Below are 17,495 nucleotides of genomic sequence, written 5' to 3'. Positions count from 1 at the left end.
ATGCGCCCGACCGGGATCCACCCGGCACGCCCACCAGGGGAGCAATGCACTGTCCATCTTGGGGCATCGCTCTGCTGCGATCAGAGCCATTCTAGCGCCTGAGGCAGAGGCCGCAGAGCCATCCTCAGCGCCCGGGCCAACTTTGCTCCAATGGAGCCTTGGCGGCGGGAGGGGAAGAGAGAGACAGAGAGGAAGGAGAGGGGGAGGGGTGGAGAAGCAGATGGGCGCTTCTCCTGTGTGCCCTGGCTGGGAATCACACCCGGGACTCCTACACGCCAGGCCAATGCTCTACCACTGAACCAACCGGCCAGGGCCAAGTCATTACTTTTTATGGCTGAATAGTACTCATTGTACGGATACACCATTTTGTTTATCCACTCATTAGTCAATGGACATTGAGCTGTTTCACTTTTTTGGCTATTATGAATAATGATGCTATAAACATTCATGCACAAGTTTTCATATGGACATGTTTTCACTTTTTTTATTTTATTTTAGAGGAGACAGAGAGAGAGAGAGAGAGAGAGAGAGAGAGAGAGAAGGGGGTTGGAGTAGAAAGCATCAACTCCCTCCCATATGTGCCTTGACCAGGCAAGCCCAAGGTCCCGAACCAGCAACCTCAGTGCTCCAAGTCGATGCTGGATCCACTGCGCCACCACAGGTCAGGCCTCACTTTTTTTTTTTTAAACAGAGACAGAGAGAGAGGGACAGACAGACAGGAAGGGAAAGAGTTGAGAAGCATCAATTCTTTGTTGCAGCTCCTTAGTTGTTCATTGATTGCTTTCTCATATGTCCCTTGACCAGGGGGCTCCAGCTAGTGACCCCTCGCTCAAGCCAGCGACCTTGGGCTCAAGCCAGTGACCTTGGGCTCAAGCCAGCGACCTTTAGGCTCAAGCTAGCGACCATGGGGTCATGTCTATGATCCCACGCTCAGCCAGTGACCCTGGGCTCAAGCTGGTGAGCCCGCGCACAAGCCAGCGACCTCGGGTTTTGAACCTGGGTCCTGTGTGTCCCAGTGTGGAAGGGTCCTTGTACCACTCACCCCTGCACAGCCCCTGGCAAAGTGAAGGGACCAGCAGGAGAATAACAACTAACATGTCCTGAGCTAAGCACTTCTTCCCGTTTACAAATAAAGACACCGAGGCACAAATGATAAGGTGACCTGCTCAAGACCATACTGCCACCTAGGGACTGAGCAGGGACTGGACCCCAAGCAGTGTGACTCTTGGGGTCTCACTCTTAACCATGATGCTGACCCAGAAAGGAGGAGAGGGAGAGGGAGAAAGTGAAGGGGAGCTGGACACCGTTTTCAGGAATCGTAGTGATCTTGACCTGACACAAGCTCACTGGGTACATTCTCGGAGGCTCCGGCCTGGGGGGCAGGAGACAGGTGGACATAGGCGGGTAAAGAGATGGTGGGCAGTCAGCCTTGCTCACCAATGCTCTGCAATGAAGGTAGACAAAAGGCCCCCAGAAGTCGGGAGGATGAACCACTAAATAAAATGGTCTCTACCGCGCCACCAAGCCTCACGGGGTGACTTCTGTGTCAGGTACCAGCTGCCGTGCCTCACACTTTAGATCCCTGGTTTGTTTGTTGTTGTTTTTAATTATTTTTATTTATTTATTCATTTTGGAGAAGAGAGAGAGAGAGAGATCGAGAGAGAGAAGGGGGGGGAGGAGCAGGAAGCATCAACTCCCATTTGTGCGCTGACTGGGCAAGCCCAGAGTTTTGAACCAGCGACCTCAGCATTCCAGGTCGACGCTTGACCCACTGCGCCACCACAGGTCAGGCTAGATCCCTGGTTTATAATCAAAAGTAGAAAATGAAGTTTGAGCCTGAAGCAAGGGTCACAATCTGGAATGTGAGGGCAGAAGATTTCTGAGTTGGTTGGCTACATTTGTGATCTGGGAAAGTTCATAGAAAAACCTGCATTTCCGGCTTCTCTTGGAGACAGAAACTCAAGCAACTCAGGCTGTGATTCTGTGTCAACCAGTCAAGTAGCCAGTGACCGAGAATGCCTCTTTCGCCCATAGCCCCCACGGCTCCCTATTCTCGCCTTGACACTGAAGCTAAGTATCACCTGTCATCTCAGATTGGCCTTTCACATGCTTGGATCACCTGCCTGGCCCCACGGACACCCACATGTGCAGCTCCTTCTCCAGAAGCACGACAGATGTAACTGGAGGGGACCGCCCCAGGTCCCCTCTGCCATGGTTAGCAGGATCCTTGAGAAGTCCGTCCCTCTCGACAATTATTTTTTCCCAGGTGTAAATGGGTATCACCTCTCTAGTAAGGTTTCTGTGAATCACCTCTCTGGTAAGGTTTTTGTGAGAACTAAATGAGATAACACGAGAACTTGCTTTGAAAAGACATCATTGTGCCTGACCTGTGGTGGTGCAGTGGATAAATAGCCGACCTGGAACACTGAGGTCGCCGGTTCCAAACCCCAGGGCTCACCTGGTCAAGGCACATATGGGAGTTGATGCTTCCAGACCCCCTTCTCTCTCTCTCTCTCTAAAATGAATAAACAAACAAAAATACCCACAAGACATTGAACTAATGTCCCTCTGGTGAACCTCCTGAACCTTCCTCTAATTGGTCCTTATGATTTGAACCAGAGAAACAACTTCTAGAAATAACCTGTGTCCAATAGGAGTAGCTGAGAAGCCATGAAATGCTATGTAGCCTCTAAAGATAACTGTCTATACTGGTGTAGGTGCCGTGACATAGCAACTGGAAAAAATGCAAGCGGCAGAACATTCTGTACATTACAGCATGATCTCATTAACAAAAATCACATATGTACGTATTTTTGTATCTAGAGAGAAAAGTTCTGGAAGCATACCTACACCAGCTGTTTATCCACAGGCTGTGGGTGGGGGAACGTTCACTTTTAACTACTATGCTCTCAGGGTTGTTAGCAACTTGAACCAGCGCTCGCATGCCAGGGTGGCACTGCGCCAAGCGATGGGGACATTCTCTCATCTCCCCAGCTCGCCGGGGTGGGTTTCCTTCTCCATTGCACAGATTGGGGACCTGAGGCTGATCTCCCACCACATGCTTACGTCACCTCTTTAACTATATACATGAATGTTTTGCACCGAGAAACCCTCAAACCCTAAAAATGACCTCAAAAGGTGGTTGTGTCACATAAGCCTCAGGCTCTGAGCACACTGTGCTGCAGGTCGGTGACACTCTCAGGGCTGGAGGGCCAGGGGTAGGCTCTCCTCCCTCAGGGCCCTCCCCTCTGCCGAGGGGGCCCTTTGGCAGCAGACCGCCCTGCAGAGCAGGTGCTGACACCAACTGCCTCGTTGACAGACCCCTGGGGAACCGCCTTAGAAGCTGTATTAGCAGAATTCCTGTAAGGTGGCTCTAAGGGACTTGGCTGTCATTTATCTCAAGGCCACTGAGGCTCATGAAGAATTTGGATACCAGCTGGTAGCTAATAATCTATAATCCAGGTACAAAAATAAGTTATTCCTTTTCTTCTGGAGTAGATGCAAATTTCTACATAGCTCTAATGCAGTGTGTATAGTGGGGGGGAAGGGAGGCACCCTTTTCAGGAAGCTCTGGGACAAAAGTAATTGTCATTTTTATTTACTTATTTTAGAGAATGAGGAAGAGAGAGACAGGAACATTGATTTGTTCCCATATGTGCCCTGACCGGGGGCTGAACCAGCAACCTCTGTGCTTCAGGACAATGCTCTAACCAACTAAGCTAACTGGCCAGGGCTGTCATTTTGTGTTTTATTAGTTCATTTACTCACTCACTAAATAATTCCCACATACTTACCTGCAGGAACTAAGTTCTTGTGAGAACTAAGACATACTTGGTCTGTATTCACGAAGCTCCATTCTAGAGGCGGAATTTCAACCAGGGTCCCCTGGGTCCACCACACTCTTGGGGGCTTCAGTCAGGGTCCTCTGGGGTAAAAGACAACTTCCCTCTTACAGCTGCGTGACAAGGAGCTGCAGTTTCTCTGCACTTCAGTCTTGACCTCCCTGTGCTGTCAGCTGCTGGTGGACTAGTACTGTGGCCACGAGTTACAAACGGTATTCTGTATTTTTAAAAAGATATTTATTGATTTGAGAGGGAGGGAGGGAGGGAGGGAAGGAAGGTGGGAAGGGGAGAGAGAGATATAGAAAGGCCAGGGGAGAGGAGCGGGAAGCATAACCTCATAGTTGCTTCTCATATGTGCCTTGACAGAGCAAGCCTGGAATTCTGAACCGGTGACCCAAGGATTCCAGGTCGACGGTTTATCTAGTGCGTCACCACAGGTCAGGCTTACTTTGTATTCTTAAAAGCAAAGAAACTGTCTAGAACAGTCCTGACACTGTAACCGACTGGGATGGAGGAGGAAATGTTCTATGCCCAACAGTCACACTATTCACACGTGGCTTCACAGTGCAATGCAGGAATGAAATTAAACAGCAACAGCGGCTAGGGGGGAATCGTAGTGGACAATGCAGGCAGGTCCAGAAGATGACCAGGTCCAGGGTGTGGCAGATGACGTAGCAGGTAGGAGTGGAAAGGACAGGGCAGCTGCAGAAACGTGGCTGGGTGGCGAGGCAAGATCAGAAGGGCCGGGAATGGCAGGAGCAGGTGGTGCAAGGCCACTGCTGTGAGGAGTTTTCAAGTAGGGGAGGAAGAACAGGCGCCCGATGTACGGTAAGTGAAAGCCAGACACAGAGGCACATGTTGTTATGACTGAGGTGACATGACACCTCCAGAAACAGGCAAATCCATAGAGCAGAAAGATTAATGGTAGCCGGGGGCTGAGGAAGCCGGGAAGGGGAGTGACTGCTAATGAGAAGGGGATTTCTTGGGGGGGGGGGGGGGCTGAGGAGATTAGGCCGTGGTGATGGTTGCAGAATGCTAAAAACTAATGACTATGTTTTCAGTGGGAGAACTGTCTAGTTGGAACTCTCCATCAAGCCGTTTCAAAACACCAAAACCTCAGGCCTCAGATCAATTTCTAATCATACGGCTCTGTGATTTAAAAAACAAGAGCCACCTGACCAGGCAGTAGCACAGTGAATAGAACGTCGGCCTGGGACGTTAAGGTCCCAGATTCAAGACCTTGAGGTCGCTGGCTTGAGTGTGGGCTCATCGGCTCAGCTGGAGCTCCTGGTCAAGGCACATAGGAGAAAGCAATCAATGAACAACTATGGTCCTATAACCATGAGTTGATGCATCTCATTTCTCTCTTCCTGTCTGTCTTGGTCTGTCTCTCTCCCACAAAAAAAATCTTCCAAAAAACAAGAGTCCCTTGCCCTGGCCTGCTGGCTGTTAAGAGTATCGTCCTGAGATGCAAAGGTTGCCAATTCAATCACCGGTCAGGGCACATAAAGAAATGAATGTCTCTCTCTCTTCCTTCCTCTCTTTAAATAATATCAATAAATAATTAAGAATAAAAAGCTGCCTGACCTGTGGTGGCACAGTGGATAGAGCGCCCACCTGGAACCCTGAGGTCGCTGGTTCGAACCCCTGGGCTTGCCTGGTCAAGGCACAGACAAGCAACCAATGAACAGCCAGAGTGAAGCAACCACGTACTTCTTGTTCCAACCCCCTCCTCTCGCTGCCAAGTCAATAAATAAAATCTTTTTTTTTTTTTTTTACAGGGACAGAGAGAGTCAGATAGAGAGATAGACAGGGACAGACAGACAGGAACTGAGAGAGATGAGAAGCATCAATTATCAGTTTTTCGTTACCACACCTTAGTTGTTCATTGATTGCTTTCTCATATGTGCCATAACTGCGGGCCTTCAGCAGACTGAATAACACCCCACTCGAGCCAGTGACCTTGGGTCCAAGCTGGTGAGCTTTTTGCTCAAGCCAGATGAGCCCACACTCAAGCTGGCAACCCCAGGGTCTTGAACCTGGGTCCTTTCGCATCCCAGTTGGACGCTCCATCCACTGCACCACTGCCTGGTCAGGTAATAAATAAAATCTTAAAACAAATGAAAACAAACAAACAAAAACAGGGGCCTTTACCAGTAAAGAGAAAGTCAATGCAAGCAAAAGTAATTGAACACCAGTTGGTGGGGGTTGGAAAGGACTCCTGAAAAGGAAAATGCTTAAAAAAACGCCAGGTGCAAGAAAAAGCAACCTATGATCTCTCCTGGAAAGGCGGTATTATCAGGCATCAGTTTGACATTCTCAGAGGTGACATTCCCAGAAAATCCTGGTCTTTCACGTCCTTCCCAATGGCGTTTCTTCATCAGGGAGCGGGATGCTCAGACGGACACAGCACGTCAGGACCTGGGAGAGTCAGGGAAGCTAGCCACGCGCCGACCAAGAGCACTGGCCCGGAGGCTTTCCCAGCGACGAGGAGCAGGGGCAAAAGCAAAACGTGACTCAATGTCGGATTTTAAAAGGAATCCAGTTTAAGACACAGCTATACGACTACAAAGATGCACCAGTCTAAAACTTAAAAGCAGCATTTTGGACACACTCCTTTTTGTAAATTTTAAAGAGAAACCACCTTTAGGTATTGTTAAGTTTGAAGATGCCTGTCTGACCTGTGGTGGTGCAGTGGATCAAGCATCGACCTGGAATGCTGAGGTCGCTGGTTCAAAAAAACCCTGGGCTTGCCTGGTCAAGGCACATATGAGAGTTGTTGCTTCCTGCTCCTCCCCCTCTTCTCTCGCTCTCTCTCTCATCTCTAAGATGAATAAATAAAATAAAATAAAAAACAAAAACAAAAACAAAAAAACCCTGGGCTTGCCTGGTCAAGGCACATATGGGAGTTGATGCTTCCTGCTCCTCCCCCTTTTCTCTTTCTCTCCCTCCCTCCCTCTTTTCCTCTCTCTCTCTCTCTCCTCTCTGAAAAAAAAAAAAATGAAGATATCCAAGTTGTACTTATTCTATTTATATCCAGTTCTATCTCAGGAGTTCTGAGGCAGAGACTTACAAAAGATCTAGATCACCTTGATCTTGAGTTAGAGACATCTGCGCTAGCATGGGGACGTAAGGAACGACCGAGAAAACGGTAATACCGCCATAATTTCTGTACGGTGACAGATGTTAACCATGCTTTTCGAGATCACTTCATAAAGTGTTTAATATGGAATTACTATGTTGTTCACCTGAAGCTATTAGAATACTGGAAGTAAATTATACTTCAATTGAGAAAGGAGGGAAAGTATGTGCTAGACGGGAGAACGCCAGGTTCCATCACCCTCCGATTAGAGAGAGCTCCGGGAAGGGAGTCCACAGAGAAGACTCCTGACTCGCCACCCTCGCCCAATCACCCAAAGTGTGCAACATGGGCCGGCAATAGACAATGTAGGCATAGATGGTTATGTAGTCCGATGTGTATTTTAAAACATAATTAGGAGATTTCACAAATTAATGGTCAGAATAGATTGAAGCTGAATAAGGTGAATTTCAAGCTGCTTTAAAACACTAGGTGGTGACGGCTATACAACATTGTGAATGTACAGAATGCCACTGAATTGTCTACTTAAAAATGGTTAAGCCTGACCAGGTGGTGGTGCAGTGGTTACGATATAGGGCTTGGGAATCGGGCAAACCTGGTTTGATTCTCAGTCCACAGAAGGCAGCCCAATTTTTTTTTTTTGAGAGGCAGGGAGGCAGAGACAGACTGGCTCCCTGACTGGGATCCACTGTTAAGCCCCCTACCAAGTGATGCTGTGTCTGTCTGGGCCGCTGCTCCATTGCTTGGCAGCTGAGCTATTTTAGCGCCGGAGGCAAGGCCATGGAGCCATCCTCAGCTCCCAACATTGCTTGAACCATTTGAGCCATGGCTGCGGGAGAAGAGAGATGGGGGGGGGGGGGGGAGGTGAGGAAGCAGATAGTCACTTCTCCTGTGTGCCCTGACTGGGAATTGAACCCAGGACTTCCACACGCCAGGCCAACACTCTACCACTGAGCCAACCAGCCAGGGCCAACCCATTTTCTTATTAACTCAATCTGTTCATTTGCAAAATGAGGACGGGAACAAGTAGCTCCCGCCCAAGGACGTTATAAAGATCGGCACATTATGAGGTGCATTTACCTAGCTCAGCCATCAGCCAGTCAAATGAGTTGAATTTAATTTGAATCAAGGACTGAAATGTTTTAAATAGGTCTCAGTAAAGGATCTTCTTTGGAAAAAGAAAAAGAAAAAAGACTAAAACACATAATGTCTGCCAAGTGCTTCCCAAAGCACTGGACTGTGGTCACTAAACACTGGCTAGGGTAATTACTGCCTATTAAAAAAATTACTGCCTGATTTTTAGTTGAACAGTTTTAATGAATACAAATGACAAAGCAATATCCCCAAGTTCATCTGCATTCAGAACCCATCTGCACAGAACAGTTTCCAGGCTCCTCCTCTCAGCCCTGACAGAGCACCTGTGACGGGAGGGGGAGGCCTGGCAACCCCAGGCCCAGTGACAGCTGCAGGCCTCCAGAAGGAGTGAGGGTGGCAACGGCAGTGAAGGAGCAGATGAGCTCGTACTCCGGCCAGAGGGCCCGAGACTCCTGGCCCAGTGGCTGAGACTGTGGTTCAGAGGACTGAGGAGGCCCAGGGGTAGGGCCTCACTTGGAGGGGGATCTAGAATGAATGAATGAATGTTCCAAATGTGCTCCTAGAACCCTGTTCTGAGGTTAGAAGGAGGGGAGGGAGCTGACCCACTCTGGGCTGCAGTGGTCAAGGCCTAGACAGGAAGAATCCCATGCTGCGGGCTCCAAGCCGGGGGACGCCTCCCGGGCACAGGAACTCCGCAGCCCAGGGAAGGGCCTTGCACTCACAGGTTTGGGCCAACTCTGCAGTGTGACAGCCACTACTGGGAATAGAAGCAGCATAAAAATTAAGGATGCCAAAAAAGTTGTAAGGTGCTTCCATACCAGGAAGGATGTTGCAAAAGAACAGAAGATGACCGGAGAAGGCAGTTTTCTGGGAGAAATTATTTTCTCTCAGGAGCCTTTGGTGGGTTCAGCTGCAAACCAACAGGTGATGCATCAAAACAAAGCCTTGCCAGGGCACCCAGCCCCGCCCCTCTCCAGGAAGGCCACCGCCCACCCCAACAATCAGTAACTCTGGAGACGACATCAGTTCTTCTCAAACAGTTTAATAGCAAATAAACAAAGGAAGGTACCACACTTGACAGATACAAAATGACTTTTTGTCCGTGTGTCTGTGCAATTAAAACAGATTTAGGTTCCCCATTGGGACAAAAGGAAAAACACACAAAAAAAGGAAGGAGATTCCTTTTAAACACATACTCCCTTGCTCCAAACTTGTAATATTTTTTTTTTCTTTTTTAATCCACTACACAAACTCTGTGATCAGGTCAGAAAAGCGACATGGGCTCTTCTTGCCTTTTTTTTTAAAACCATTAAAGTAAAATCCATAATTTTCTACATAGTACAACACAAGTTCACACAAAAAAGACATTTTCTTTTGCAAATCAAAACAGGAAAGAAAGGAAAAGCTCAAACAAGGTAAAGGAAAAGCATTTCTACGGCTGAATCACGACTTTTGAGTTGATTGAATCCCGTTGTTGCTGCAGAACAGACTGTGCGTTTGGTCATAGTGGCAATTTTTTTCTCTTCACATTGTGAAATCACTTTACATTGTTTTCTAGTAGAAAAGGCAAAAAACTGTACAAAACCCCTAGTGTTAAATACAACGTTTGTACCAATAAAAAACTCACACAGGTTTGTCTCCAAAATGTAAAGTTTCTTTTTTTTTTTTTCTTTTTAAATTATTCACAAAAAGCAGCTGGAAATCAGAAAGGCAGCTGCCGCTCCAGGGTCTCAAATCCATTAAAACCACCATAGAACAATTAAAACAATCAGAGAGAGAAAAGGAAAAGGAAACAATGTCCAACGTTTGGCATTTGGTTTTATCCACAGGTTTTCCCAGAGCTCCTCTTGGAATTGAAAGCAAAATATATTGGCAAACACGGATTCTGAACACACAGGAAGGGGGGCCTCAGTGCCTCCTGCCAACAGAGGCGGCTCTGTGCAGTCAGACTGTGGGGTGCACGGCAGCCTTGCTCAGGCTGGGGGTTCCTGGCCTCTTTCCATCTCATCGCCCCTCCAGGAAATTAAGCGGTCTACCGAACGCTGGGCCTCCATTAGGCTGCCCTCTCCTTCTAGGAAGAGCGCCCTCAGCATAATACTAGGCACCCGGCCGAGTCCCAGAGCAGAGATGCTGCTGGAACCCCTTCCTCCATCACGCCCAGCGTGGCTGATGCTAACAGTGCTGCTACCTCCCCACCCCTCCCCCTCCCGCAGCTACCCTCCCGCTCCACCCTGCCCTGGATAATCCGCTTCCAGCTCTCCTGCTCACCAGCAGCTCCGTTCTCTGGGTGAGATCTGTCACACACTCCTCCCTCTGCAACCTCTTGTCCCCACAGGCCCATTCTGTGACCTCTCATCTCCTCTGGCCTCTCCCTCTGCCATTCACATTCTTACTCAAGCCCTAAGACCCTGAGGCTGGATGGTGCCACGAGACAGGAGGGCAAGTTCCCTTCAGGGAACCAAGGAACTTGCTTGTCTGGCACCCAGGGACAGTAGCTATTTGGCTCTTCACCAGTTTTAAGAAAGAAATACCCGCCCTTACCCCACCTCACTAGCTAAGCAAGAGCAGAGCTACGGTGAAGAGCCAGTGTGGGGTGACTGGTGGCCAGGGCTGTAAACAGTGTGAAGACTGTAGTTTTGTGCTTGTCACCTAGGGAAGGCGCTGGCAGGTGCATTGCCGCTTAGTGCACAGATGGCCTCCTCCAAGTGGTTAAGAGCACCCTCCTCCTCCCGGGCCAAGGGAGGCTCACTACCCCTGATGCGCTAAGCCTGTTGCCCACCCGCAGCCACCTTCTGCATTCTAGCTGTTCCTCATGCCTCGCTGGGCACCCTCCCAACCCGTCTCTGAGCAGAGCAGCCAGCCTCTCAGGCCCTGCTGAGGCCTGGAGGCCACATGAGGTGACAGTCTAAGTGCACAGGCAAACGCTCTAAGGGCAATAGAGGAGAAAGTTGCCACTTCAAAATAAAACAATACAATCTTGAAAAAAATAACCCCACAACAATTTAAAATAGCTTCTTTGAAACCCCTTTATATCGGTCAGTTTTTGCACAAACTATAGAAAACGGAGAGGTGAAGGTGATATATAAGAAGGTGTGAAGAAACAGCAGGAAACATGCAAAACTTGTTTTTTCTGGGCATAATCTTAGTAGGAAAGGAAAAAATTCCAAACAAAAGCACAAAAACGATACAAAAAAAAAACAAAAACAAAAAAATCAAAGCATCACATTTTGCTGTGGAGACTGTAGGAACAAGCATGGAGGGAGGAGTGGGCCGAGGGCGGGGAGGAGGGCGGAGGGCGAACCTCCCAAGGGAAAGTGCTGGCTGGGCCCAAACTGCAGCCTGCTGTCAAAAGGGAAAGGGGGCTCAGGCGTGTTCTGCAGTTGAGAAGTCAGAAAAACAAAAATAAGAACACATGCGGTCTCCTCAAGCCCCACAAACTGTATCAGCAAAATGTGCTCAGGAGCCTCAACGGTTTCAGTGACATCTTTTATTTCATTGTTTACTTCAAAGTTGTCTTTAAAACTAAGCACACAGAAACAAAGCCTAGAAACGGACTGGCTGTGTGTTCACAGAAATACAAACACCACGCGGTATGTGCTAGTAGGGCTGCTCTGAAGACAATTACAAAGAATTGGAATCACAAAATCAAGTGGTTATCTTATGAAGTTCTAGAAAAATAGATTTTTTATATTCAAATGCAAGTTTAAATATTTCCCCTTCAGCAGTCGTTCTAGCAAAACCAATTTGGCAGCACAAAAGAAAAAAAAAGGAAAGAAAAAAGAAAAAACAAAGAAAGAAACAAACATAATAAAAATACACATCAGCATCAAAGGTCAACACAAGGTCAAAGGTGAGAGTTCAAGCATCAGAGAAGCTGAAGAGACAGGGATTTGGACGATGTACTTGACGCCACATCGACATGCTTTAGGCACAACGATGAACAAACGGCAGGAATCTAGAAAAAAAACAAACCAGAAAGAGGGAGACCCACTGAGTTACACAGAGCAATACATCCAAACAAAGAGAGAGAGAACAGGAACACTCACTGTGTGCAGCCCTGAAATGAGGCGGGCGGGCGGGGGCTGGGTGATGACAGGGAACTTGTGCACATGCTAACAATGGACACAGGGAAGAGTCAAAAAGGACATGGAGGACACCAAGAAAACATCCAACTGCCAGAGACAGAGGGAACTAAGGCTTGGATTTCCCCCGAAGCATCCAAAACGTCTGAGGGCTCGGCCCCTCCTTTGTGACCCAGGAAGAAAGGAGAAGCCTGGGGTGGGAGACTCTTTACGGGACAGGACTGGGATTTCTCAATCCTACGGGAATGGCCCTTTGTTCCCAGAAATCCAAGCTCTTAGGTTCCATAGGCCCAGGCCACTCTTGTGAGACCCAGGAGACAGTGTCTGGCTGCATCAAGGCAAATCAATTTTTTGATGAAACTCAAGTAAGAAACAAAACTACAAGAGAAAATACATTTATGTAAGTGAAACCCCCACACAATAGTAAGAGATTGCTTAAGACTTGACTGCGAGTCTCCACTTCCTGAACTGGATTGAACCCTTTAACACCGTGAGACTTGTCGGGGAGCAGCTTCTTCACAAAACCATCTTTGGCCTGGGGAGAAAACTGTGCTCAAGGGCAGTGCTGCTGTGCTACCTCACTGGGCAGGGAGGAGAGAAGAGACAGAAGTGCCCAGTCTCACCAGCTGGCCACTATGGCAGCCCAGGGCCCTGCTGGGGCAAATGCTCCTTTTAGAAAAGAGAACCCATGAGCAGGTAGGAAACCTCAGGGTCTGGTATCAAAGGCAAGTTGATCAAACAAACCTTTGCTTTCGTGTCATCTGGAAAGGGCTTTTTAAGGTCCCAGAGCCCAAGACAAATCTGTGGACAATACTGGTGAAGTGTGTGTGTGTGTGTGGGGGGGGTCGGGTTGGAGGGGAGTTCTGGGATTTGGAACCCGACGATGGCCAAGGAGGAAGACAGAACAGAAGGTTAGTGATCACAGCACCACAGCACCCTGGAGAGCACAGCTCTCTCTCCCGCCAATTCACAGCATTAATCCTCCCCTCTGGTAGATTAGCTGGGCTGCAAACAGGCCACAGAAAGTCAGTAGTTTCAATCATACACAGCACCCTGTGTGTATAACAATCACATTCTGGATTCTACAAAATCCTGGCCTTTTCCAGAGATATAATTTAGGTAATAAATATTCTCCACCCCGGAGCTGTATAAAACTTCTATAAAAATAGAAACGACATTCTTGATTCCAGCTGGTTGGGATTCAGAACAGCGCCTCCCCAACCTAGCATTTTTTTCTTTTTTTGTTTTCTTTTTTCATTTTTATTTTTATTTTTTTGCATTTATTTAAAAAATCCCATCATGACCCTGGAAGCCTTTGGAACAGTTTTATCCTTGAAACACAGGACACATTTCACCCAGTGCGCAGAATTCAAGTTTACGTGGTTCAGCTTAAGATGTATGTTTCACGTTTCTTAGAGGACAACAGACCCAAGTTATCACTATGAGAAGGGAACATCTGTCCCAGCTTCAATGGGATAGTCCAACACCAACTACCTGTTCAACAGCGAGGCAGTCAATCCCTGTCTGTGACCCAAATGGACAGCATGACAAGGAGAGTCCCCACCCGACTTACTAGCAAACCAACCCTTTTCATCTCATCTCCGCTGCCAGGGGTGAGGACTGATATTTGTGAAATTTAAGATCCCAGGGACCCAGTCACTGGCATTGGCTGAGTCATATACTAACAGGGCTACCTGTGCCCAAGTACACATTCCCAAGGGCATGTCCTTCCTGGCTCTCCACCCCCACAGCACTCTTCCAGCAGAGACGGAGCCCAGAGCAGAGGCTGGGGGACGCGGGCGGGGGTGGGGTCCCAGGCAAGAGCTGGAGGAGACCTGTGGGAGGCAGCAGGGAGCTGACTGTAAGCGCGTGGACAAAGATGAACATGGTAATACTGAGGTAAATGAACACTAAATCCCTGTGGAGGCTGTAAACGTCCTGTGGTCTCCTCTGTCTCCAAGAGCAGATGGGGCTGCAGTGGCTAGAAGAGGTGTCTGTCTGCCTTTGTGAGAATACTATGCTTCGGACAGCTCAACCAAAAAGCAGCACAGATTTCTTAGTCCTTTTAAGGACTAACTGCTGGCTGGCCTCTGGCAAATGAAGCGCTCTGGCTTGAAGGGACCTTTTGATGCAGATGCACCAAGAAGCAGCTCCCCCCCCCCCCCCCCCCCCCCCCACGGCTTTTGATCACTGTGCTCAGGAGAGCTGCCCTTCAGCTAGGGACTACAAGCCCTTCTCGGTTCTGCCTTCATGATAAATAAAATGGTGGCTTGGGATGAAATGACACTCCTTGCTGGGGTCAACTACAAGGAAGGAAACCAGAGTGTCTTCCCCAGAGGTCGTCTTTAAGAGGACACATAAGAAATGGGCCACAGTCTAATGATCTGATGTTGAAATAAACTAAAAATGACCTCTTTGACCAGCTGCTGCTTCTTAATAGCCACCAGCCTGGCAGGGCCAATCCAACATCAATGGCTGGCTGGAAAAGCTGGTAATGGGTCAAATCTCCCTGCTTTTTGCATATGTCAGGCTAAATGAAGAGGTGTTTTATTCCAGAGGATTGTTAGCCCCTCTTGGGAAAGAGGGGCACAAATCCTGGACAATAATCTGCAAACCAGCCGCAAGAACTCAGGACTTCCACAAGAGAGTTTCGGCCCCATCCCGCAGGGCTGCCGGGTGCCCAGTGCCTCCCACTCTCCTCCAAAGCTAAGCCCCCAGCCCCGCCCTCGCCTCTTGGAGGTTAGTTCTGCTTTCATCCCCTCTCACACTTGGGGAGGTTCTGGGGGTCAGTGTTTGGTTTCACTCAGTCCTCTCTCTCGGGGTAGTTTTGGGCAAGTTCTGATCTTCTTTAATGTTTCTCCATTCCCCCTTCTCCCCCAGGGCGGTTTGATGTTGGTCCTTCTCAACACACACTGGTTACAAACACAGCAAACTTTAAATAAAGAAAAAAACTCAGGATATGGCACCTAAACTCCAAAGTAAAACACTGGAAACCAAAGCACAAACTCGTCCTCTGTACGAAGCGAAACTCCCACAGAAGGCAGTAGCGAGTCTTCAGGGCAAGCTGTGCCTGCGAGAGTGGCAGGGATCAGGGTCCGGGGCTGTCAGCACACAGCCTCAGGGCTTCCGATCATTAAGGGTGCTCCTCCCCAACTTACCAGAAGACCCTCTCACTCCAGTCTCAGAGGGGAGCACGCTCAGTAGGGCTTGCTGTCATTCTTCGAACGTTTGAGCTGCACTTTAAGCCGCTTCATGCCGATCTGAAAGCCGTTCATGGACTGGATGGCAGCTTGAGCGGAAACAGGATTGTCGTAGCTTACAAAGCCTGTGTGTGCAAGCAGAAACCTGGGTGAGGGCCGTACCGCCGCAAGGAGGTTCCCGGTACTTTCCGCGAGATGCGCTTAGCCTCAAATCCCATTTTTTTCTCATCAGGGACAAGAATTCTGGAAATTATGTCACATAAATAAAGTAGGTTCCTAATAGTTCCACTTGACATCAACATGATAGTTTTAAGTATTTTGGCCAAGCCATTTTTCCATACAGCACTTCATTTTACCCGCTGGAGAGACAGTGCGGGCAGAAACCATTGTGCCTATCACAGAAGTAAAAAAAATTGAGGCTCAAAAAGAGGTCACATAATCTCCCCAAGGCTGAGTTAAACAGCCAGGTTTTGGCTATCAGCCTCTGCCCTTTCTTTCTCAGTGGTAAACATACTTACCACCCCACCCCCAACACACACCAGAAGAGAAGCCAACATACCAAAACACTTGCTCAGGTTTGTCTGCTTGTCTATAAAAACCTTGGCAGACACGACATTCCCAAAGGGCATAAACATCTGCAGCAGGTCCTGGTCTCCAAACTCCTGGGGCAGGTGGTAGATGAAAAGGTTGGCTCCCTCTGGACCTTCAAGACACCCACAGGTTGAAAAGGTATCAGTGTGAAGTCCTCTTATCCTCCTGGACCATCTTGCATTTCCCCCATGTTAAAATGTCAGCACCCCAACAAACAGAGAGCCCTATATTTGGAAAACTAAACAGATTCTCCAAACACAGAGCACGGAACTGGAGAGCAGACCCCTTCTCTCATGTTCAGCCATGCTCCGTGTCTCATTGAGGGATGTCAACATTTGACCTTGTGGGGGGAAGGAGTGCTGAAACAATAAAGCCAGAGACTAGACAGTTGTAGAAAAATACAAAAAAAGGAGGTAGAAAGAGATTATAAACAAAACAGGTTTCAAAATGGTGCCTAGAAACTACAGGGACAGCACATAGATTGGTAGCTGCCCAAGGCAGGAAATGGGGGCAGGAAATGACTACAAAGGGACAGGAGGGAATTTCTGGGAGTGATGGTGGTTAGATGACTGTATGTGTTCAATGCTCCTAGAGCTGTATTACAAAAATCGTGAAGTCTACCTTTTGTCAACTGTGTCTTAGTAAAAAAAATTGGATTTTAAACTATGATTAACACTGACCTCAAACAGAATATGCTTCCCTCTTCCAACCACTCGACCATTTTCTAACCAGAGTTTCATTACAATCACAATGCAGCCATTCTCTAGCCACCTTGGCCTCCATTACTATCAAACATAGTAAGGAACACTGCCACCTCGGGGCCTTTGCACTTGCTGTTCCTTTGCCTTTACTTGTCTTCCTCTGCTTAAACGGCAACTTGGAACTCCTCTATTCCATATAAAATGCTGTGCCTCCAGCACTCCCTATCCCCCGCTCCAGTTCATCTTCTTCAGGGCATCATTTGGAATACCTCATGCTTTTACTTACTTGTTTATTGTCTGTCTCCACAGTCCCACCAGTGCCCCACTGCCACATCCTAGGGCACACAGACCCCGATTCAGAGCAGGTGAGCATGTAACAGACCAGGACTCCTTGCCACTATAGCAACAGAGGATACTTGTCCTTTTCCTACATTAGTACTTAACCCAGGGGTCAGCAAACTTTTTGGCTGAGAGAGCCATGAATGCCACATATTTTTAAATGTAATTCCGTGAGAGCCATACAATGACCCATGTACATTACACATTATCCAATAAAAATTTGGTGTTGCCCCGGAGGACAGCTGTGATTGGCTCCAGCCACCCACAACCATGAACATGAGCAGTAGGAAATGAATGAATTGGAATACATGAGAATGTTTTATATTTTTAATGTTATTTTTTTAATTAAAGATTTGTCTGCGAGCCAGATGCAGCCATCAAAAGAGACACATCTGGCTTGCTAGCCATAGGTTCCCGACCCCTGACTTAACCCATGCCTGCTCCTGCTTATAAAAGCCCAGTCAAATAAAGCAGGGAAGTGTCAGCAGACTTTATATTCAGGCCTGATCTGTGGTGGCGCAGTGGCTAGAGAGTTGACTTGGAAT

At 48.1% G+C, this 17,495-nt stretch overlaps 1 protein-coding gene across 7 annotated transcripts in view; it reads right to left on the bottom strand.

Moving 5' to 3' along the window:
- Positions 1 to 11,092: 11,092 nt before the first annotated feature.
- CELF1 (CUGBP Elav-like family member 1) overlaps positions 11,093 to 17,495 on the bottom strand; it is an 86,313-nt gene continuing 79,910 nt past the window's right edge. For 6 of the 7 annotated variants that reach the window (XM_066361569.1, XM_066361566.1, XM_066361570.1 and 3 more), the window contains 3 exons: positions 15,879 to 16,022; positions 15,278 to 15,444; positions 11,093 to 11,992 (listed from right to left, as the gene is read on the bottom strand). In XM_066361569.1, coding sequence (XP_066217666.1) covers positions 15,317 to 15,444; positions 15,879 to 16,022 — 272 coding nt within the window. In that variant the 3' untranslated portion in view covers positions 11,093 to 11,992; positions 15,278 to 15,316. Of the gene's footprint in view, positions 15,190 to 15,277; positions 15,445 to 15,878; positions 16,023 to 17,495 lie in introns of all 7 variants that reach the window. The other variant, XM_066361567.1, reaches the window with a different exon arrangement.

The sequence above is a fragment of the Saccopteryx leptura genome, chromosome 1 (genome assembly GCF_036850995.1).
Source record: "Saccopteryx leptura isolate mSacLep1 chromosome 1, mSacLep1_pri_phased_curated, whole genome shotgun sequence".
In the NCBI taxonomy this organism is placed as follows: Eukaryota; Metazoa; Chordata; class Mammalia; order Chiroptera; family Emballonuridae; genus Saccopteryx; species Saccopteryx leptura.
This window is presented reverse-complemented; position numbering and strand designations above follow the sequence as displayed.